Here is a 23,811-nt window from a genome sequence, read left to right on the forward strand (position 1 = left end):
GGCAGTGTGTACAGGACAGCAGTGGCAAAGGCTAGAGATGACATGGAGTTCCAAGGAGTTGTCCATGAGCAGTTCCAGGGAAAGGAGGGATGGAGCTATGGAGGAATGAGCCCCTCACAGGAGAAGAGGTCTCTAGGAGGAGCTGTGAGGTGGGGACTACTGAGAAGAACTGAGTGTATCAGGGCTGGTTGGTGACCTCAGAGAGCACAAGGAGGCAACGTAGGGGTGAGAGCAGAGTGGGATATATCCAGGTGCTTACCCTGGAGATGGGTCAGGAGTCTGATGATACAATGTCTAAGTGAACCAGTCCCCCGCCTTATCTGTGTCTGGGGGCAGGTGAGAGGGAGGCTCAGGCTTTTGGCCAGAAGTCAGCAGAGACCCCCTGGATGCAAGCAAGTCCTGGTCCCAGTTAGAGGCTAGAGGTGGCATTTACTGGCTTCTGGTATTCCTGAGACCACGTGGGTGTGTGTGTGGGAGCTCAGCATCCGTCAGGGAGGAATGTTCAGGTCCAGACAGATTCAGAGGACTTTCAGGGCCCGGATCTGTGCTGAGGCCCTCTGGGTATGTACTTTGTTCCAGCTTACCCCGTCTCTCTAACTAAACTGTAAGCCCTGTGGGGATGGAGACTTAGTATACGAATTTTTAATGTCTCTAATATCTGCTAAGGACATAGTAAGCCCTCAGTAACAGAATTGCATTTTAGAGAGACATGCACCTCTGCCACAGAGGGCTTCTTGAGGATGCACTATAACCAGGACTGATAATGAACTCTCTGAGTTTCTCAGGAACACTTACTGGAGCATGAACAGTTTAAATTACAAGGTCAGCTACCAGAAAGAAAGAAGATAAAATTTGAAAAGCAATAAAGTAGCAATTTACATTTGTTCTCACCAGAGACTAAAGGAACACATTATAACCCTGTGACAAGTTAATGCTGGATCTTTGCTGAAAGCTGAATGTTTCACAGATAGGTTTTACTGCAACCACTGTAGGTTTCTGCGATTGTGCAGGTTCCTTTCTTGATATGAGCAACTAATGAGGAACCTGAAACTCGCCAGAATCTAGAACTTGACCCCAAGACACTTCTCCAAAAGAGAGATCAAGCGACTCAGTCCAAAGAAGTGAGAAATAGATGCCATAGCCAAGATTTCCCTTTTGCTGTCGCTCTGTGAGTAGGAGAGCAAGTGTTAGGAAAAGTGGGAAATTTAAAAGTGTTAGATAGGGCCTTTAAAATGCCAATGTAGAGAAATAAGGAAATTGGTTCTCATCTGTCTTCCCTTGACCAAATTTCACTTTTCATTGCTCATTTAACAGTGTTTCCCTGGTCCCTATACTTTAATATCACTAAGCTTTAGTTTTGCACATTCACTTGTCTTTATTATTTTACACTCTTTATTTTATGCTCATTTCCTTTTAATCTTCTCTCTCCATTGCCAGTTTTATTTATTTATTATTAAGGTATTGATATACACTCTTATGAAGGTTTCACATGAAAAAACAATGTGGTTACTACATTCACCCCCGTTATCATGTCCCCCCCATACCCCATTGCAGTCACTGCCCATCAGTGTAGTAAGATGCCAGTCACCATTTGCCTTCTCTGTGCTACACTGTCTTTCCCCTGATCCCCCCACCATGTGTGCCAATCATAATACCCCTGAATCCCCTTCTCCCGCCCTCCCCACCCCTCCCCTTTGGTAACTGCTAGTCCCTTCTTGAGGTCTGTGAGTCTGTTGCTGTTTTCTTCCTTCAGTTTTGCTTCGTTGTTATACTCCACAAATGAGGGAAATCATTTGGTACTTGTCTTTCTCCGCCTTCCATTGCCAAAGTTTTAAAAAACTATTTTTTAATTAAAAGTTTTTATTTCAAATGCCCAAAGTGTAGTTTTTAGTGAGAAGAGGATTGGGTTTGCACCCTGGGGACTAGACCAGGGATTCTTCACTGAGTGGTCGCTCTGTTAGGTTCCTGTCCCTGGAATTGGTCTGCCTTGGCCCAGCATTTCTATAGTGGCACATAAGTACCTTCTTGGTGCATCCAGAATTCCTGAAAAGAAAAGCACATTAAAGATGGCCAGTGGTTATAATGCTTAATCTATTATAATCTTGAATCGATTTCTAGGATCATCTGTGCATAACACATTTTTTAAAAAGGTGCTTTCAAACAAAAAAAGTCTTTTTTTTTTTTTTTTAGCATCCACCACTATGTGGCAGGCACTGGCCTAAGGATACAGATAAGAATTATCTCAATTGCCTGCTCTTATGGATCTCACAGTTTATATACAAAATGAAATCCAGCATATAGCCTTCCATGACTGTTATAGTTTCTGCTCTACCACCTTCCTGTGTGAAACATCCTGTGTGGGAGGGGAGAGGGGCAAGAGTTGCCTACTGTTTTATCTGGGCTTAATGACCCACCAGATGGGATCATTTGTAAAACACATGTGGGAAGCAGGGAACTTCAGGGGAGGATCAACTGCTCAGACAGCTAAGGTACGTGAAGCCCAGGGAGTGCAGGGCTGGTCCAAAGATCACAGCTGTCATTGCTCGTCCAGGCTCTACTCTGCTGCATCCTCACACCCATTCTAGACTGTCAGCCTCAGGCACTGGGAGGACAGAGGACCTGCCATCTTATCATCCACTGCTTTGAACATTTATTGTGCAACTACTTTAATGGAAGTAGTTGTTAGATACTTTATATACACTGTCTTACCTTTTACAAACTTGTAGGGTAGATGTTTTTATTAATCCCAATTTAGGGATGAGGAAACTGATACAAAAAGATCTTATAAATTGGCCAAGGTTACAGGGCTAGTATGTGTCAGAGCAAAGACTGGAATCTGGGCCTAAATTTACCATATATATATATATATATTTTTTTAGATAATTATTTTTTATTGAAGGGTAGTTGACACACAGTATTACATTAGTTTCAGGTGTACAACACAGTGATTCAACATTTATATACATGATAATTCTAGGTACCAGCTATTACCATACCAAGTTGTTACAATATTTTGACTATATTCCTTATGCTATACATTACATCCCGGTTACTTATTTATTTTACAATTGGAAGTGTGTACTTTTTTTTTTTTTTTTGAGAGGGCATCTCTCCTATTTATTGATCAAATGGTTGTTAACAACAATAAAATTCTGTATAGGGGACTCAATGCTCAATGTATAATCATTAATCCACCCCAAGCCTAATTTTCGTCAGTCTCCAATCTTCTGAAGCATAACGAACAAGTTCTTACATGGAGAACAAATTCTTACATAGTGAATAAGTTACATGGTGAACAGTACAAGGGCAATTTACCATATTTTTAACCAATACCCTTTACTGCCTCTCTCAGAGATTCTCTACTTGGTCACCAAGCCAAAGAAGAGAGAGGTCCCATCAGAACTGATGGACGGATCAAAACCCGCTGGGTGTGTCTTAAATATAGGTGTTCCTCTTTCAATTCAATTCAACAAACTTGCATAGCCAGGCTCTAGGTTAGGCTCTAGAAATTTGAGAGGATGGCTAGAACTAAGTGACATTCCAGCGTATTGCAGAACACAAGGCCTCCTCACCACCCCTTCTGAATAATTCTTTGATTATGTTATCTCTTGCATTCATTCACTCCATTTAATCACTCAACAAGTGTTTCCTCTGATAAAATGATACCTGTTGAAGGGAGGCAGTTCTGAATCCAGCATACCATGTACGGGGGTAGACAATCCAATACTTCAATTATTGAACCTCATTTTCCATTGTAATTTTCTAATCATTAAAAAAGATCAGTAATCAAATTATTTGTATTATCCTCAACAGGCATTGGATTAGGTTTCTTTTAATCTAATGGATAAATTCAAATTTAATCCAGTAGGGTAACACTGAATCCATCTGAGACATTACTTCAGAATCCAAGCATTCTGTAGTATCAATCATTTTTTTAAAAAGTCAGTGTCTAAAAAGTCGATCCTAGCTCCAAGAAAGACACCTGAAAACCCCCTCCCACAAACTATACAGATTATGAGGGGTTATTACCTAGCATAGCAAGAATTTTTCCCTTACAAAATAATTCATTGTCCCTTAAAATACATAATAGTGAATGAATGTATTAGCTTCTTTAATAAATCGCGGGGCAGAGAACTTAAGGGAGAGGATCCACAGCCACGTGAAGCCGCTGGAATTACAATGGAGATAAGAACGATGTGGCTTGATTTACAAAACTGGAACTTACGGACTTTTGGGTCAAGCCCACTGGACACGGCGAGAACGGGAACCTTTCCATTGTCAAGGAGGCTGTAAGGCTGGGCGCCGCGAACGCCGGCGTCTTGGGGGGAAGGGGAGAAGGGCTAACTGGGATCTGCCCGGTTCTCCCAATCTTCCTGGGCTTCTTTAACTCAGGAATTGAGCTCCGTGAAAAAAAAATTTTTTTTTCGACTAAAGTTTTGTATTTTATCAGCAAATAAAATTTTCTGCTTTCTTTTAAGCCACTAAGTTACAGCATGTGAAACTAACAGAACATACGTGCTGATAGTCTTTCCGTTTCGGGCCATTCAACTTTGTCACCCTCAGCCTGGACGCCTACCCTGGTTTTCAATTTACATTTCTGTCAGACACAGACTGTGTCTCAACCCTTACCAACTCCCCTGGGATACTTTGCTGCCATTTTTAATCGGGTTGTACCGTTCGTCCCACCAGTGAAAGAGGGAGCTGCCCTCGGCAGCGGACTGAAGGGTGAGGCCACACCTCGCGGTACTAGGAGGCCGAGGCTCAACTTTGTGGATCGCCTTCCCGCGGCGGGGCCACCGCGGCTCTCGGGCGCTCGCTTAGCGACCCTCCCCGGTCGTTCCTGAGTGCCTCCTTCCCGACCGGCCGCCCCCGCAACAAGCTTACCGGGCAACGCGAGCTTTGCCCGGCACGACGCGCAGCCTTTATCCCGTTAGAAACTTCAACCAGCGGCCACCCCAAGAGAGCCCTTTCTTTTTCCAGGCCACTCCCACAGGGCGGGGCCGCTCCCGGAAAGAGGTCCGCGCGCTCTCCCAGGCAGCGCCCCGCTCGGGCCCAGGGCAGGGCGAGGGTCGCAGGACAGCCGCGAGGTCCGCCCCGGCCCGCGCAGGGAGTCTGCGCGTGCGCGCGGTCGGCCTGGAGCGCGCGTCCGGCGCGGAGGGGCAGCGGAGGCAGGGCCGCGGCGGCTCACAGGGTGTCCCCGCCCCCCGCCCCCCGGCGTTTCGCGGTCGCCGTGACAACCGGAGCGGCGGCAACGGCTGCGGGCGCGCGAGTCCGGCGCCGCCTCCCGGCCGCACAGCCAGCCAGGCAGGCAGCCGCCGCCTGGCTTTGCAGCTCTCCCCGCCTCCTGGCCCGCGGGGAGGGACCTGCCCGCCCTCCGCCCGCCCGCCAGCCCGCGGGAGAGTGAGCGGCGCCCGGGCTGCCCCGCCAGCCCGCCGATCCCTGGTCACCGTCCGGCGCGCGCAGCGAGCAGGCGCGACTATGCCAAGATGGTCCTGCAGGCGCGGAACAAGCACCGAGAGGCGGCCCCTAAGCCGCCCCGCGCCTCCCGGTCGCCGCTGAGAGCGGCGCCGGACGCTGGCGCTGAGGAACCCGGGCCCGAGCGTGCGCCTCCGTCACCCGGGCGCAAGGGCGCCGCGGGCAGGAAGGGGCCCCGTGCCGAGCCCGTCGCGCCGCCCGCCGGGGGCGGCCTCCGGGGACGCCTGGCGGCCGGGCTGCGCGGGGCGCTGGGCCTGCGGCGCGCGTCGCGCGTCCGGACCTGGACCACGCTCTTGCTAGGTGAGCAGCCCCAGCGCACGGGCGCCGCCGGGTCGCGGAACTTTGAGGCGCGGGCCGCCCCTCTACCCTTGCCCTCCGCCCCACTCCCGCCTTCGCGCAGCAGTGCCCCGCCGGCCAGGCTCTGCCTGTTTGCAACCCTCTCCGACTTTTCCTGGGACTTCCTCACCTCCTCTTCTCTTTCCCTTCCCCCTGGCTCAGGCTTCCTCGCTCCCTTACCATCCACTCTCAGTCTCTGCTTAAAAAAAAAAAAATGGCCCCGAGATCAACAGCTGCCCGGCCTGGCCGCGAACTGACAGGTCTGAGCTAACTAGACTTGGGCGCTGCTGATTGGCGCGGACCGGCCGCCTTCTCGTAATCTCGGCCCCTGCCGGGGTAGGGGGGATGGTTTGCTTTGGGATGGAAGCGATTAGCCCAAAGAAAGAGCAAGTCCCCTGTCCTAGAAAGTTACTAAACTTATAATTAAATTTTAGCGTGCTTTTTTTCTTCTTGGCCTTAAACCGCCGGTAACACTCTACTTGTGATTCCCCTCGGTATGTCACTTTCCAGGTCGTGTTGTGTTTTGGGCACCCGAGCCATAATCCTCCCAGCTGCCCAGGGAACATTTAGTGGGGAGGGCCTCCCTTCCTTTCCTGCTGCCATGTACCAAATGGCTGATGTGTAACGATGTTTTGAAAAAATAAAGTTGAAATATTCACAGGTTGAGAACCGACTAAAGAGTTCCTTTGTTTTCTGATTGACATTCCGGTAAGGATAGCAGTTGAATAACAGGCCTTATTTTTGTAAGTCAGCCAGTAAAATGCTGTAACACTTCCTTTCCTATATATTGCCATTAATGGGCCTTGGTTACTGAATTATTTAACTACTGGTGATTTATCCCTTATTATCTTTTAAAATTCCCTTAGTGACCCAAAAGAATTTGGAGTTCAATATAGGCGGAGGAATAGAACACAAGCAAATTGGCTTCCCTTGAGATCAGAGTCACCACTAGAAGCCACTCAATCATAAAAAGCCAGAGTTATCACCGAGTGAGTGTGTGTGTTTTAATGGGCTCAGAAAGTTTGATGTTGTTTTGGGGGTACTTTTTTTTCTATTGTAGTTTAGAAAAATTCAGCATTTTCAGTGCATTCCTCCTTTTTTCAGTCCCGGGCTTGAAAAACCTTGCCGGAGTGCAGGTTAGATAAGTTCACCTTGGGGAGGCAGCATGGTACAGTAGATGAGACAGAGGCTCCAGATCCAGTTCTCAGTGGTTAAGTTTGGTGTTAAGTTTCAAGTAATTTCCTTTGTGAGCTTTCCTGCTCTGGCACATGGGATTCTCACCTGCCCTACTTACTCCACAGGCATGTCCTGAGGAGTAGAACTAAAACGAGTGGGTAATGTGTAGGCACTTAGAATCTAAGGCATTTAATAAGTTTTAGTTGCTATTATAAAAGCACATGCATAATACTGATTTGAGATCTACTGACAGAATGAAGTTGCATTTTTCTTTAATGGTAAGTATAAATATTAGCCACTTTGCATGAAATATGGAAGGGCATCACTTCAGGGAGGTTACAGTTACAAATAGAACAATATTGTCATTTTCTTTTATGCATTTTTTTCCCTTGTAATTGCATTTCTTTATAATCTTTTTATATTGGATGCCTTATATTTGGATTTAGTAATGCTCACACCTAAATATAGTTTGGTATTAACTGTGACATTTTACTTGACCCGCCCCTTTGGGCATTAGAAGGAGGTACAGTGAAGGAGCTGTGCCTTGTTCTTGGGTATCTCTGGACACTGGCCATCAGGTATATGGAGGTTGGATGACCAGGCCAAGGTCTAGAGACTTTCTGTCCTTGCTAACCATCGACATGGGGCCACAGGGCAGCTTGAGAGATGGTTCTGGAGAATGACTGGACTTGGGGTATTTGGTTCTTTTTTTGGCCTTTTACCCTTAGATCCTGTGAAAGGGAGCAGAATTTACATAGTTTTGAAAGCTGCTTCATTTCCTTCCACCTCCCAGAATGAGAGTGCGAGTTGTGTTAACACTGTATAGTTTTTTAGTATGTGGCTTTGCTGTGACACAAATTAATTCATTTATGTTTAGGAAGCAGTTTTACAACTTGAGGCTCCCTGATGGAAGCACAAATTTTTAAGTTAGAAACTGACTAGGGGTCCCTGGTTCCACTTCTCTCGTGTCCTCCATGCATGCTAAGCACTGATGAGGAGCTCACTACCCACCAAGGGGGCCCATTCCACTGTTGGGCAGTGGTACGCACTGTTAAAAAATCCACATTAATAACTAAAATGCTTTTCTTATGTTTGGACATCGTGTATTATTTATTTAATAGTAACAGTTGTAAAGAAGGGTTCTTGACCTGTTTATTTTTAGAAGTTTCAACCCAGTAGCTCTGTATACCAGCCATGGGAGGCAGTGGTGTGGTAAGAAGAACCAGGACAATGTTTCTCCAGCTTTTTGACCACAACCCAGAGTGAGGAACACCATTTACATTAAACCTCCTCACACTTCTGAAAGTGCAACCCAGAACATTTAAGCATGTGTCTGTCGATCTGTTTGTGTATGTCGATGTCCTGCAGGAAACAGATATAATAAGTGGGGTGTTTTCAACAGTGTGAGCAGGTTTAAAGAACCCCCAAAGGCTAAAGCACATAGAAACTGTTAGCAGTGGGAAGGTGCTACCACATTGGCCTGAAGGGGAAGAGGAGCTTCATTAGGAGCTGAACCCAGGGAGCACTGTGCTGTGGGGGAAGTATCCCCCAAGAGGAGTGACCCCAAACATCCTCTTTCCACCCTCTGATCTGCTGGTGCCTCTCACAGGCTGACCAGCTATAAACCCTAAGGCTAAGTCGACAGTGTTAGCCTCCTGGGGCTGGGAGCAAGGCAGGGAAGGGAGGAGAATGGATTTGGAGAGGCAGAGGGAAACTAACCAGCACGTATGTGCATATGTTTAACACAAAATGTCATGTAACAATATTTAACCCTATAATGTACAGTACATTCTGGTTTTCTTTTTTTTTTTTTTAAAAGCTGTATTTACCATGAAGTTGATTTCTAAAACTGCCTTAGAAGAACTGTTTCCTGATTCTATACTAGTTTCAAATTAGTTGGGTACCTGAGCAAGGCATTGAGGGTGACCTGGACTAGATTAGTGGTTTTTAGTCTTCACTGTATACTAGAGTCACCTAGAAACTTTAAAAATTCCTGATGGGCAAATAACACATCAGACCAATTAAAGCAGAATCTGAGGAAGGGGTGAGGTGGAGGGAAACATCAGTAGTTTTGAAGTCTGATTTCCTGCCTCTCTTTAGAAGCAGACTGTTTAGTGGCACTGAACTGATGTTCCTGCATACAGTAGTCAGTCCCCTGAAACTAAGTAAATCTCCACTTTTAATGCAGACACAGACAGTCCCATTTGCCAGAAGTTTCTCCTAGTCTTTTTGTTTTCTCAAAATTGGGGCTGTAAGCTGTCCTTTATTATCTGACACAGCTATTTCCATTAGAGTTGAGAGAAGAGTGACATGTTTCTTGAACCTGTGTTCCTTATCAAAAGAGGGAAGATCAAGGGATAGCTGGTTAGGGCTCCATGTTTCAGGCATAAATGGGAGCAGTGCTTTCCTTTGTGGGAATAAAGAATGTAGTGTTAAATATGCAAACAAAGCATGTGTATGGTTGTGGGGAAAATGGAAATTCCTACAGCCAGGATCCTCACCTGACCCTGACTACTTGATGATGTAATCTGGATTAACATTAGCCTACTGCTAGGCTAATGCTTCCACACCATAGGTGATAAACTATTATTGACTTAGCCACTATATAAAGAGCTCTGCCCGGTGCTCTGGGCAGAGGCAGAGATGGGGGTGGATTATGGCTGGATGCAGATGTGATTCACCTACTGCTGGGAGAATAAAGCTGGGTATAAACCCTTTTACCCCAAGTATGTTCCATTGGCATTTCTCAGTCTCACTGAATCTTTAGTGAACTTGCCCTGGGGTGAAACCCGTAGGCTATACAGTGGTAAAAGACCATAAGGTAAGATGCCATCTACAAAACAGAATATAAAAGTGCAAGCTATATATGGAAAAGACAGATGATTAAAGACTACTTGTTTTTTCCTCTTATATCTGTCCTACCTGACTCATTTTCATTACCTGCCTGCTTCTTGTGGTCAGTGGCAGCTGCACACTTGCTCTAAGCTTGTTCTTTATTGACAAGGCTTCCCAACCTCAGTGCTAGGACATTTTGGGTGGAATACTTCTTTGTTTGGGGAGCTTCCTGTGCATTGTGGGAGGTGTAGCCACAGCCCTAACCCCTATCTATTGAATGCCCATAGCACTTCCTCAGCTGGGAAAACCAGAATGTCTCCAGATAGTGGTAAAGATCCCTTGGGAGGCAAAATTGCCACATTTAGAACTACTGCTTTTATTTTCTACAACTTATGAAAGCCTGGGAGCCCATGTAATGGAAAACACATGTGACTTCTTTGGAGCAGAACAGTAAGAAACTGGGTGAAAACAGCGGTTGGAGTCTAGGTTTTGTGATCTGGGATGGGTAGGAGACAATGTGGTGTGTTTGAAGCAGCACAGGTCTCTCAATACTGACCTGCATTTGAATCCTGTTTCTATACCTAAAAGCTATAGATTCCTTAATATTTCTGACTCTTAGTTGCCTCATCTATAAAATGGGGATAATACATGCTTCATTGTAGCTATGATAAAGAATGAAATAATATATGTAAAATGACAGTAGCTTCACTTCCATTCACCAATTATTGAATGCCTTCTTTGCCAGGTGCTAGTTGTTGGGGATAAAATGGAGGACAAGAAGGCTGTAGCCTCTGTCTCCATGGAACTTCTGTTCTAGAAGTTGGGGGTTGGGGGGGCAAATAAATAAAAATAATCACACATTGTAGTAAGTGCAGTGGAGGAAAGAAAAGAGAAGAAACAGGAAATGCCAACTTTAAATTGGGTCTGGGAAGACTTCTGTGAGGTTGCCTTAAAGCTGGGATGCACAGGAAGAGAAGGTGCATACTGTGCAGAGGAGGAGAGAAGGGGCATTGGGGTGCAGCAAACAGCACATGCTGGGGCAGGGCAGAGCTCAGCATGCTGGAAGGAAGGAGGTGGTGGAGCAGCGGCCTGCCATGGGCACAAACCCGGGTGCTGTAAGGAGCCGGGGTGTTATTTCTGGTGTGATGGGAATGCGCTGAGGAGTGCTGAACAGGAGAATGACATGATTTTATTTTTGAGAAATCTGCTTTTGGGAAAATGGGTGTGGCAGTGCAAGGATGGAGTGGAAAGAGCCCAGTGAGGAGGCTCTGGCAGGGATCCAGCCAGGGCGCTCTTGGCCTTGAGGAAGTGGGTAGATTTGAGATAAGTTTTGGAGATAGAAATGGCAGGATTTGCTGGTGAATTGGGTTTGGGTTGAGGGAGAGGGAAGAACTGTGAATAATTTCTAGGTTTTTGGCTGTAACTGGGAAAATAAGGAGGGCATTCACTGAGATGCTGAAGACTAGGGGTGTGAGAGAAGGGAGAGGTTTGAGGGGAAAGAGCAAGAATTCTATCTTGGGTATGTTACCATTGAGACATGTGTGAGGTGTGCGAGTAGAAATGTCAAGTAGGCAGTGGGACGTCAGAGGTCTGAGTGGAGACATAAAATAGGCAGTCATCAGCAAATGGGTGGTAGTAGATTCATGGGAATTGGTAATAGCATCTGCTACTGATGCGGGGGTTACCCTGTGCCAGGCACAGTTCTAAGAGTGTTATATCAACTCATTTATCTTAAACTCATCTACCTGCTAACTTAGTCCTCACTATGGCGCTGGGATTGTCACACCCATTTTACCACATGGAGGATCTGAGGCACAAAGAGGTTAAGTAATTTGTAAGATCATCCCTAGAATGTGGAAGGCTCAGATTTGAACCTAGGCAATGTGACTTCAGAATTCATGCTCTTAAATACTGTGCTGTAGTTCATTTTCTCCAGGGTGAGTATAGCAAGAGAAGGAAAGAAGCTCCAGGATCCAGTTCTGAGAAACCTCAGCATTTGGTGCTCAGTAAGTGTGAGATTTCTTGTTTCTTCCTTCAGGGGAAATAAGGAAAAGAGATCATATATAGAAATTCAGGAAGACGTGGAAAGAGAGCATTATTAGGGGTGACACAGGGGCAAGAAAGGCTGAGGACTGTGAGTCACAGGGACCACTGGCCATTTTAGTGGGGGGGCTTTCAAGTGAACACTTAGATCCTACTAAGCACCAGCTCTGAAGGTGTGTTAATCCGGAGATGTTGGGCCAATATATTTCCCAGAAAAGCTGGTGAGTAGGATGGGAATTTGGGATTTTAAAGAGTTCACTCAATGTTTAAAACCATTTTTTCTTTCTAAAATAGACTTCTGGCTAACTCTAAAGAATATTTATAATCATGTAACCATATTTTTATTATTAGAAGAAGATGCAGTTAGAAGGGTTTTGAATGTCTGATATTCATCAGTGCTCAAATAAATAATAAATGTGATGAGTTTTATTTGTGTAAATATAAGGCTGTATTACCAATTTGTGACTGATTTTTGGCCTACAATATAGCATCAGTATGGAAAGCAGATAAAATTATATACATACCTGTATTTGGATGTTGCGAAAATTTGAACTATAGCCATTGTTATACGTTTTGCACACTGAGCCTCTCAGGCTGTTTTAATGTTTCCTAAAGTTTATGTTAATGGGGTTTCACATAATCATAGAGACTACAAGCCTGTGTGTGTGTGTCGAAGTGGGGTGGTTTTAGGTTTTGTAATTTATATATTTAGTCCTAAATTCTTGCCTTGCTGTTGATCTTTTGCCATCAGACTGTATTTTACACAAACCATTAGAACATTACTCTTCTGGGGAAGAGTCTGCTAGTTTTCTTTAGTTACCATTCTAATGATTACTAGTCGTCAAAATTAGTAAAAATTGTATTTGTTTCTAGGGCAGACCTTTAGGCTGCTGTTTAATCCCATAGAAGGTTGTTTTGTTTCATTGAAAAGATCAATTCTCCATGGATGACCTTTCATAATTCAAGAATCATAGAATAAGCATACATTTAAAAAATGGAAGTATTAACTTTTAGAATACATAAATGTAAAACTATTATAACTTTTATTTTTGCTTTAATACTAATCATTTTCTCAGCATTATCTCTGGTTTTTTTTTTTTTCCTCTCTGAATGCATTTAAACTAACAGCTCACATGTCCTCATGTTTGTCTGGCATGTTTCCTCATATTTGACTTCCTTTCCAAAGTAACCTATTGTTAGGTGTGTGTTTCAGCACTATCACTACACAAAGCAATTCTTGGATGGTATTTCTATACCAGTAATAATTAACTTTGTACATCAGAATCTCTTGTGAATTGAAAAAAAAAAATCCTTGGACTTTCAAAGTTGGAGGCCCTGGATTAATACTCAAGTATTTCTAGCTTTATTTAGTGTCAGTGATTATTCAGTGCAATACCAGGGTTGATACCACTGTGGCTCTATATTGCTGCAACATGATGTTGTCTCTGAAACTTGCTCTGCTTCATTATTGACTAGCTCAGTGCTCCCAGTCTTTTTCACATTACAGTGGCACACAAAGAAAATGGTAATAGTTGTGTGGCATAGGGTGGGGGTAAATGGAATCTTTAAAGCCTAAAGTTTACTGGACCTGAGGACCCTGGCACTCCCATTCTTGGCACTCCAGGCCCCACTCTGCCAGACTCCCCTCCTGGTGTTCTCACAGCCCTGAGAGCCTGTTGCATTGGGCCCCTTAATATTATCTCATTATTGTCTGTACCTTAGTGTTAGGGGTAGAAATTCTTTTGTCATGTTGGATCCAAGTCCACGTCCTGCTTTACTGCAGCTGTCTTTTCTGGCTACCCACTATGAATCATCACTGAGGTTCTAGTCATGTCTCCAAAATGACCAGCCCCCCTTTCCACTTTAAAATAAACTGTCCCCAGAAGGTCATTACTGATCTACCTTCTCAGATTTCTTACAGTTTATAGACTTTGTGCCATCTGTTTGAGTGCCTGATGTGTTCTCTCATTATTTTATGTATCTAAATCTTTTTTCTCACATATTTTATCTTTAAGGACACAGACGTTGGCTAGTATTCCTTTAATGTTATTCTCAGTTTCTAGGAAAATGTGCATCCAGTAGGCATTTAGATACTTGTTGACTTTAAAGCAGTTATAACTCACACAAAAATCTAGGTGCTAAAATGAAGGAAGGAACTAAGCTTGTGGTATATCAGGATTGCTTCCTCTTTGCCAAACTGGGTCCTAAAGAGTGTACTTTCACTTGGTAGTTTATTACACAGAAACTGGGCTTTGTTCCATTCTCAGCACTGTAGACTAGAAATATGATTTCTTTCAATATTTTAGTTTTATTGTTAAATATATATTTGCCTTTATGTAATGGGAATCCTTTAAGCAGATTGGAGTGCTTCGATATGGTCTTTAAGTGTTTGTGTTTTTATTGAGTACATTCTATAATTTCTCTTATAAGATGATAAGCCATTTAGAAATTCAACCCAGTGAGGTGCCAGGCCCGATGCTAGGGGATGTAGATATTAAGATGAATTAAATATGAGTTCAGCCTCCAGGCCTTTGCATCTAGCAGTAGAAACCTGTGTGCGTGGCTAGCTACTTAGGTACCATAATAAAGGTATTGCAGCTGCGGTGACAGCACAGGCTTCACAAATGCCACATTTGAATTTGCCTTTGAAGGACAAATTCCGCATTTTCAGGCAGGAGCAAAGGCATAACGTCATTAAAGCATTTGGTGTTTTAGGGGATTGTTGCCCAGTCTGGCCAGCATGAAGAGTGCATGATGATGATGAACTGGAAATAGACCAGAGTCTGCACTCCATGGTGTGAGCCGTGGACAGTCGTGAGACTTTTCAAACAAGGGGTGAGATGTTTAGGTCTGTACAGTTAGAAATTGACTTCATTCTCCAGGATGGACTGTTGATGTGGAACAAGGAGACTTTTACTGGTGATTTCAGCTTCTGGGAAGAGAGACTTAAAACTCTGAATGGACCTTTGAGAACAGTATGAAATGATTAATAATATTAGGAAGGGGTTGAGTATAGACCTGATCAAGGTTGATTTGAAGCCTTGTGCAATAGATTTAAGGAGTTCCCTTAACTTTTTGTATCATTTTGGCACATTAGGAGTTAGGAAGGCTCAAACTCTATAGAATGTTTCAAGTATGGATTAATAGTTTAGTAGTAAGTTGTATTTTTTATATTTTGCAAGCAAGTTTTTTGGACTTAGAATACACTTCTCCATATAAATATTCTTACAAAATCATGTCATCAAGTGCCCAGAAATGGGAAAGGAGGCAGTTCCGTGATGGTGGAAGGAATGTGTTCATCTGGCTACCTGTTGCTGGCTGCAGTTGCAAGGAGAGCTGCCTGCAGGGTGTGTGTGTGGGACTACGGAAGAGAGAGGAGAGAAAGGATAGTGGATCTCAAACTTTGCATGCAGAAGACTCAGCTGAGGAATCTTGAAAATGCAGATATCAGGGCTCTATTTCCCAAGAATCCTGCTTGGGGATGGGTGTGGGGTCCTAGGAAGGGACCAGGGACTTCTGAGTCACCTGCTGGGGCCGCACCTTGTGTGAGGCGGGGAGGCTGGGAGAGGAGGTGAGAACTGGTAGGGGGTACTGGTGCTGGGTGGGGAAGGAATAGGTTTTAGGAGCCACTGAGGATTGAGCAGAGCCAGGTAGAAGAACCCCCTCTCCCATCTCTGTTCTTCCTGCCTGCCTTACTGCTGTTGACTATTGCAAGCCAGGCTTGGGGTGGGGCAGGGGGTGTCCTCTCCCCACTTTCCTAGGGCACATCCTGGAATTGCTGGTATGGGGTGATCTGGAGGGAAAGAACAAAGGCCACAGGTGGCTTTGGGAGCTGTGGCTGGAGGGAGAGATGGCAGAGGGAATGTGACCTGGGACCAGACTACAGGAACTTCTCCTAGGGAAGGGGAGTGTGGCCCACCCCACTTCGCTGCTCCTCCCACATCAGCTCCTAGGGCCTTCCCTGCTCTGCTGAGACTTGGAGAACTGGAGGCCTAGGCAGTTGGCTGCAGGTTGCCAGGGGTCTAATTTGCACTAAGTCTGTGGGGATTCGAGTTTTGGAAAAATGTGTGTGTGTGTGTGTCAATCAATGTATATTCAATTTTGTTTTATTATGTGGGCATAATTTAGGATTATTTCATTTCCCCTCTTAACTATCAAATTGTACTCATTAATTAAGCAAATGTCTGGGTCTGGCTATGTGGTCAGCCTGGTGCTGAGCACTATAGTAAAGTTCAGTGAAACACTGTTTCTACCCTCCTGGGAGGTTACTTTCCATTTTGTTTAAACAAGATTCTAGTAAAAGGAGGTGAATAATTCTCAGTGAAGCAGCCACTCAAATCTTCTAAGAATGAAAATTGATATAATATGACATATAATAGGGTACAAAATCTATTAAATCAGAAATTGGAAGGAGTGTCCAGTTTAGCTTCAGAGCATGGGTAATTGATGTGCTTCCAGCAAAACATAAGAGCTTTTCAGAATTTTCAGCTGTAGGGTTGTAGTATTTTGAATTAGGTTATAAAGCAAACCTTTTCTGGAACACCTTTTTCCTATAGAACAGGTCTGGATTTTTTGGAGTTAGTTTTTAAAAAATGTTCTGATTTTATAAATGCTGTATTTGTCTCAGTACCTCAGAATAGACAAAAATAGAATATATGTTAAAATGGAAAAAGTGAATTATCAATTTTGTTACACTCCCAAAAGTCTATACACAGGGTTGACAGTCACTGGATACATTTGGAGAAATTTTCCGTAGGCAAGAAGACAAAAACTCTTTAGGAATGCCTTCAGAAATTTTTGAAATTTTATGTCTTTATGCTTAAATTATATGCATACAAGGCAGTATCTGCTTTATTGGGCCTTTCATTTTTAAATGACATATACATGTAATTTATTTAAATTTTTAAAGCATAGCTCTACATTTAAATAAAAATGAATAGCTTCTCTAAAACATACTGCTTGTATCAATAGATGAATTGTGACTTTTTCCCCTTTTTATCATTAAAAAAAAGGGAGAAGGAGAATAAGATATTTGGGGAGGTCTTGGCCTTTGTCTCATGCCCTCTGTCCTCAGAAGCCTGGCAGTGCTTGGCTGTCAGGTCAGAATCCCTGTCTCCAGCCTCCCTTTCTCTGTTTACCTGCTTTGTTTCCTTGGGCAAGTTACTAAAATAAAGTTCTCTGGCCTCAATGTCTCATCTGTATCGTGGGGACATAGTTGTACCAACTATATAGGGTAGTTGTGAAGATTTATTTAGTTCAAGTAAAGCACTTAAAAAAGTACCTGGTATGGAATAAGAATTCAAATGTTAGCTGCTTTATTATTATTACTGCAAGGTTGAAATGAAAAAAGGAATTCAAAACATTGGGCAGATTGTGAATTGACTCTGGAGACTGTGAAAGAGTGCCATTGAAATGCCAGGAACTCCAAGAACTGTTTACTCTAGTGCTGCAGGGATTGAATTAAATGAGTTGAAGGAAGGCACCAAGGCTGCTTTACACCTTCCATTCTTGAGAGAAATTGTGGCATCCTGAAGAAGTAAGACAGATGATGACCTTGAAAAATCCTACTTATCACTCCAGAATTGTGAAGATCAAAGGCGAATTTAAAGGCATAATATGAAATGAAGGCATTGCTGTTAAAGTCAGCAAAAGACAGGTTGCTCTCTTATACCAAAATTATTTAGTATAATTTAGCAAGTTGAATAATTGAAGGTATGTACCATATTCTAGAAGTCTATTATTGTACAATGGGAAGAAGAAACTAACAGTAAAATTATAAAGGAGGAGCAAAATTACCATTTTAAAATAATACTGTTTAAAATGGAGAATTGAAGCTGATAAACCAAAAAAACTAAGAATTGATAATTCAGTAAATGAATCAAAAATAAATATATTACAAAATAAATTCAGTTCAAAAATAAATATGTTAACAGTATCTTGTAAGGCATAATGAAAAAAACATTTCATATGGATGTAAGAAAAAAAAAATGTTAAGCTTCCTGGAAACACTTAAGAAATGTGAATTAACTATGTATTAAATACGCATTAACTCTACTGATAGGATTTTTGTCAAGGGCAATTGATAAGCAAGTTGAATAATTAAAGGTATGTATCATATTTATGGATATAAACATATGAATTTGTATTGTAAACATGTAGATTCATTCCGAATTAATTTATAAATGAAATCCCAATTGTAACCTCAAAAGGATTATCAAAGTGTAACTATCAACTCTTCAGTACAATAAAGGTGACATGTATGTTCTGTGAGAAGAATGATTTATCCAGAACATGGTTATTAGATCCTTGAGAGAATAAAGCCTGTGTTATATTATGGGCGAATGAAGTTTTCAAAGGTAGAAACCCAAAAAAGGAAATAGATGGGTAGATTTGTCACCAACCACAAAACATTTCAAAAGATCAAAGTACCATATGCAAACAAATGTCAAATCACAAGCCTAATTCAATATTTGCCATTTCAGTGATCTAGAAAGAGTAGGTCTTGGTCTTTTATAATCATTAACGTCTCTTGGGCAAGATGTATTTTTTTAATTTTTAAAAATATAAATACTTCTTTAAGAATGAGGCAACACGATCTGAACTGTTTGGTTTTCATTTCTGAGAGTCATTTCATAGTTCAATTCTTTAGTTAGTAGTTATTTAATCAAAACCCTGCCATGAGATGAATCTTGTGATCTAAAAAGATTGAATGTTATTTTTTGGATTCGTATTTTAATGTATTTTTTGACCTTGGACAAAAGAAAACTATTGATTCTCATATGAGAATGAATTTTACTGTTAGTTTTTTCTCTCAACTTTTCTTTCTTCCTTTTACCCTTCCATTTCTTCTTTCTTCTTTATTTGTTTCATTTTAAGTTCGTGAAAAAATAGTAAAATTTATTATAAAATTCCAGATGTTACAGCAATGGGCATACAGATGGTAGTGGGTAGTTCCTTCTTTTTATCTGTGCCCAGGCCTGTTCCATGAGGTCACCGTATTTACTCTGAGCTCCCCCTCACCACTGGTTCTCTGCCTCTCACGTTTATATTTGTGGAAGTTTGCATTTGAGAATTCCTTGTATTGTTTTTGGCATATAATGTTTTGGGCCCTCATATGTTGTGTTGAATGAGTGTGTAAATGAAAATTGTACTTATAATTCCTTCAGAATCCATTCCTTTTTAAGCATAGCCCTGGGGCTTCTTTCAAAGAGCAAGTATTCTTTCCCTAATCCATAAGAGTTCAAAATTTACACATCCCAAATTTAAAATTTTTTATCTTGTAATGCTTTTCTGTAAAGTGAAAACATTTTCTTATGCTAACATAGTAATTTGATTTTTTTTTTTCCAGCTGCCTTTGCAGCAGTATTGCACTGGTAAGATTGTTTTTCTTGTTATAGTATATTTTATGCAGATATTTGTAATTTACCAAAGCTATTTCCCATATATAAAAGAACAATTTCAGTGTGATAAGGATGAATATATACTATCATATGCAACACAAGGTCTGAAGAAGTAGTTTAATTGATAAATCAGGGTCAGAATAATGTAATTTTTTAATAAAAAAGGGATCCATTATTCGAGGTTATATTTAAGACTCCACTGAACATTAATATAGTGTTCATGTTGAGAGGAAGATTAATTTTTTTAATCTTCTGGATGGAGAGAAATATGAATTTTATTAATTAGACATTTCTGAAATGGTAAGCCAGTGACATTTATAGTTTAACCTGTAATTTCATTGCACTTGACTTAAAATATCATTATTCTAGTTCATTGTAATTTTAAAATATAATTTGAATGTGTTTTCTTATAGAGAGAAATATTAGTAAAGAGAAGATATGCTGAGCAGAAAAACAAATACGGATACCATTGTAATTGAGTTTTAATATCAAACTATATGTAAATTTATAGATGATTTTATTTTTCTTCAGTTTCTTTTAAAAATAATACTTGGTGTAAGTTTCAGCACTTGCTTTTTGTTGCTTTTTGATTTTTACAGGAGCCATATAACACACCTCTTTGAAAATGATCGTCATTTTTCTCACCTCTCAACTTTGGAAAGGGAGATGGCTTTTCGCACTGAAATGGTTAGTTTTCATGTGATATTTCATTGTAGCATATTATGAGTCTAAAAATTTTAGGTTTTTTTTTCATGGAAATTTTCAGAAGTAGGAAGAACAGACATCTCCCCTTCCCCAACTCCCAGCTTCAACACATTTTTCTTTCATCTACACCTCCATGCATCCATTTCTTTCTAATGGAAATCTCAAGCGTACTATTTTATCTGTGAGTACTTTCATATGTATCTTGAAAGAAAGGACTTTGCTGTTAACCAGAGTACCATTGTCACAAATGAAACAGTGAACAGCAATTGCTTAATAGCATCAAATATTCAATCAGTGTTTAAATTACCTGAGTAGCTTTTTAATTTTTTTAGCAGTTGGTGTGTTGGTATGCTTGTCCATCCATTGCATTTGATTGATGTATCTCTTAAATCTTTTAATCTATAAATTACTCTGCTCATTTTTGTTGTTGTTGTGTTTTGCTATTTATTTGTTAAGGAATCCAGGTCATTTGTCTTGTAAAATCACACACAGTAATTCATGAATTTATTATGTATGTTCCACTGTCTCAAGTTTCTGGAAAATTGGTTTAGATAAGATACTGGATAGCTGAAGGTTTGATTTTTTTCTTGTGGCCCCAATACTGTAAGTAGTGCTGTGTACTTACTGTATCTTATCAAGAGTCACATCATATCTGGTTGTTTCACTTTCTGGGATGTTATGATTGATCAGTGGCTTTAGGTATTGTCCTGTTGATTCCTCCATGATAGCCTAGCCATCACCCTAGATCAAGTTATTTCATAGGATTTCCAAGTGTTGATTATTCTATTATTTTTCCCCACATTTACTAACTACAATTTTCCTATAAGAAAGAACTTTCCTATAAGAAATCCTTCCTTTGGGGTATCATGATCTGATGGGTGTTAACAATTTTTGTATATTCATCTGTCTTTAGCTGGTGAGAGTCCATGCAGTTGGTTCTGTGTCCCCTTGACATGACCTCACTAGTGTTCAGTGGCTTCCTTACTTCCTGGTAGTACAAGACATTTCCTCTCCAGATCTGGGGATGTCCACTTTTCCAAGGAGCCCTTATTCCTTTCAGTGGCAAGTGGTATTTAGAGATCACAGTTTTGGTGCTGCAGATGCCCATTGCTTCTATTTTATGTGGATTGGCCATTGTGGCTTAGGCCTCTTTAGGAAACCGAATTAGGAAACAATTTTTTTAAAGAGAAAATAAATTTACATTCATACTTCTTAAGAATTCAAATTTAGAATTAGATGGTTTTTACTTATTTTGTATTGAATTTGTATCTTTTCTGTTAGGCCAAGAATCTTAGTTTCAAATTACTTATTTTTGAGGAATGAAAGTACCAAAGATATTAAAAATATGATTACTGAAAACAATATAAGACTTTCTTGCATTTCTCTTTGACTTTAGGATATATTCCCCTAGGGATGTACAGTAAAATTATTCTATCTTAAAGTTATTTGAGATTCTCTCTCAACTTGATAGTTTAATTATTTTAATTATTTGATAGTTCAGGATTGCAAAATTTTTGTTTTATGACTAAATAAGATATTTATATGATTCCAAAATCAAACCTATAAAACAAGGTAGGTCATAGTAATTTCCTAGGGCTGCCATAACAAAACATAATAAACTAGGCAACTTAATTGAGCAGAAATTTATTCTCTCACAATTCTGGAGGCTTAAGGTCTGAAATGAAGACATTAGGAGGGCCATGTTCTCTCTGCTCTATGGGAGAATCCTTCCTTGCCTTTTCCTAACTTCTCATGGTTTTTAGCAACCCTTGGTGCTCCTTGGCTTACACTGGAGATGCACTCCCTCCAGACTCCACCTCTGCCTTCATGTAGCATTTTTCCCTATGTCTCTGTATCTAAATTTCTCTCCTATCACAAAGATACCAGTTCTACTGGATTTAAAGTCCACCTTTATCCAGTATGATATCATTTTAATTTGGTTACATTTGCAAGGAACCCATTCCTAATAAGGTCACATTCACAGTTTCCAGTGACCATGAAGTTTTGGGTGACAGTCAACCCAGTGCAGTAGGAACTATTTGAAAAATAGTGATGAGAGCTGAGCATGGTATTAAGAACCATTTTTTTTCCTTTTCAGTAAATATCTGGGTTGGCAAATCAGTTTCATATTTGTGAACCTTAAACCCAGTTTAGAATTTGACAGCTAATGGTACCGGTTACCGGGGCAGCTCTAGGCAGAATTGTGTAGAAGACGGAGTTTGTTTCTGTGTTCATCTGTCTTGCCCTGTACTGCCATTTATATTCCCTCCTGAGACTTCTAGCTTGCTTGTTTTTTTGTCCTATGTGTCATTACAATCTTGATATCTTTCCTAATTAGCAATCAAGCTAAAAATTATTTATATCCCTCAAAATGGGAGTGTCCCCACTGTCCCTCTCCCTCACCTCCACAGCCCCAGTCCTGCAGAGTTCTTACCTTATGCAGAGTTGAAAGGAAGGAAAATAAAATAGTTTGTAAAATTACTTGACATCTGAATACTATTTATATGAAATATATCACTGTATAGCCTTCCTAATATATTTGTATTTTTATATGTAAATCTGGAGAAAAGATGGCTGATAGTGCCATTTTGGGGATTCAAATCAACAGTGAGGGGGAACATTTTTGGCTAGGGAAGATTTCTTGGGTCATGGCAAATTTAAGTTCCATAGTAAACCATATGCACCCTGTTCATAAGGTAGCCTTTTCTAACACTTAAATCAGTATGGGTTATAGGGTTTTCTTAAATGAAATATGCTATCTATATATTACTTTTTAAATGTTAAAACTATTTTTGAAGCTACATTTAGAGTTCAATGTGGTTTTTGCAACCTAAGAATTTATCAGTGATCGGAGACTTGTGGAATGAAAGCTATTGTAGCTATTACTTGCTTGATTGTTTTGTTTTTCAAAAACAGTATATTTCAGGATATTTAAGGTCTTTTTAAGCTAATAAGAGGCATAGTAATTATGTACTTTTTATTACAACTATAACATATGCTTATTTCAGGGACTATATTATTCCTATTTTAAGACTATTGTGGAAGCACCTTCATTTTTGAATGGAGTATGGATGATTATGAATGATAAGATGACTGAATACCCTCTTATTATTAATACATTAAAAAGATTCAATCTTTATCCTGAGGTAAGTTATTCTTTAATTGTGATTTTTTTTTTTTACTTTTTAACAGAGTTATTTGTATTAAATGCTGATTCTCAATCTAAGGCATAATTTGGTATATTAAATTTTATCTAATTTTTTAAAGAAAATGTGTATCTTAGAAAGGAATATAGAAAAAAGATTGTTATTAAATTTGTGGGGGCTTTAACTTATTTTATGGGGACTGTTATTATGGTTGCATAGTTTAGAAAATGTGGAAACTATCTAGATTTGGTGTGTTTATAGGGATTATAGCAAGAGAGAACCCTTACTTTTACATGTCCTTTGCCAAATAATAATTCTTCCTTATCTGGGATTCTTCACTTAATTGAATGTACTTTCTCCAGGTAGAGGTGAGGGAAAGATGGGCCCCCCCAGGAGGTAAGGGAGGAAGGTGGTGATATCAGCAATATTTTTGGCCTCTCCTTTACCATCCCTGCCTTCATTTGACACATCCCGAAGCATTCTTCAGGGCCAGCTGAGATGTGATTTCCTCCTTGACTTGATATGAGGTTCCCCTGTGATTTCCCTTCTGAGCATGCTGACACTGCTAGAAAGCATGTGGCCTGATGCCAGGGCCGCGGGGGGCGTGGCTGCTTTGGTGTCTGTGGGCATCTCAAGTCTAGGCTCAGTATCAGCACTCAACAGGGCTCTCAGTCTTTCCCATTGAGTGAGAGGAG

The 23,811-nt window shown here is 41.1% G+C and overlaps 1 protein-coding gene and 1 long non-coding RNA gene across 6 annotated transcripts in view; one reads left to right on the forward strand and one right to left on the reverse strand.

Annotated features, from left to right (window-relative positions):
• Positions 1–1,669: 1,669 nt before the first annotated feature.
• LOC140849881 (uncharacterized) lies at positions 1,670–13,491 on the reverse strand. The gene is made up of 4 exons (XR_012132201.1): positions 5,942–13,491; positions 4,226–4,400; positions 3,667–3,762; positions 1,670–2,043 (listed from the first exon to the last, which is right to left on the reverse strand). It is a non-coding gene; the product is annotated as an uncharacterized lncRNA (long non-coding RNA).
• DPY19L1 (dpy-19 like C-mannosyltransferase 1) overlaps positions 4,885–23,811 on the forward strand; it is a 91,378-nt gene continuing 72,451 nt past the window's right edge. For 4 of the 5 annotated variants that reach the window (XM_073238609.1, XM_073238610.1, XM_073238612.1 and 1 more), the window contains exons 1-4: positions 4,885–5,775; positions 19,214–19,238; positions 19,865–19,952; positions 22,979–23,116. In XM_073238609.1, the coding sequence (XP_073094710.1) occupies positions 5,487–5,775; positions 19,214–19,238; positions 19,865–19,952; positions 22,979–23,116 (540 nt within the window). In that variant the 5' untranslated portion in view covers positions 4,885–5,486. Of the gene's footprint in view, positions 5,776–19,213; positions 19,239–19,678; positions 19,737–19,864; positions 19,953–22,978; positions 23,117–23,811 lie in introns of all 5 variants that reach the window. The other variant, XM_073238613.1, reaches the window with a different exon arrangement.

Source organism: Manis javanica, chromosome 6 (genome assembly GCF_040802235.1).
Source record: "Manis javanica isolate MJ-LG chromosome 6, MJ_LKY, whole genome shotgun sequence".
NCBI lineage: Eukaryota > Metazoa > Chordata > Mammalia > Pholidota > Manidae > Manis > Manis javanica.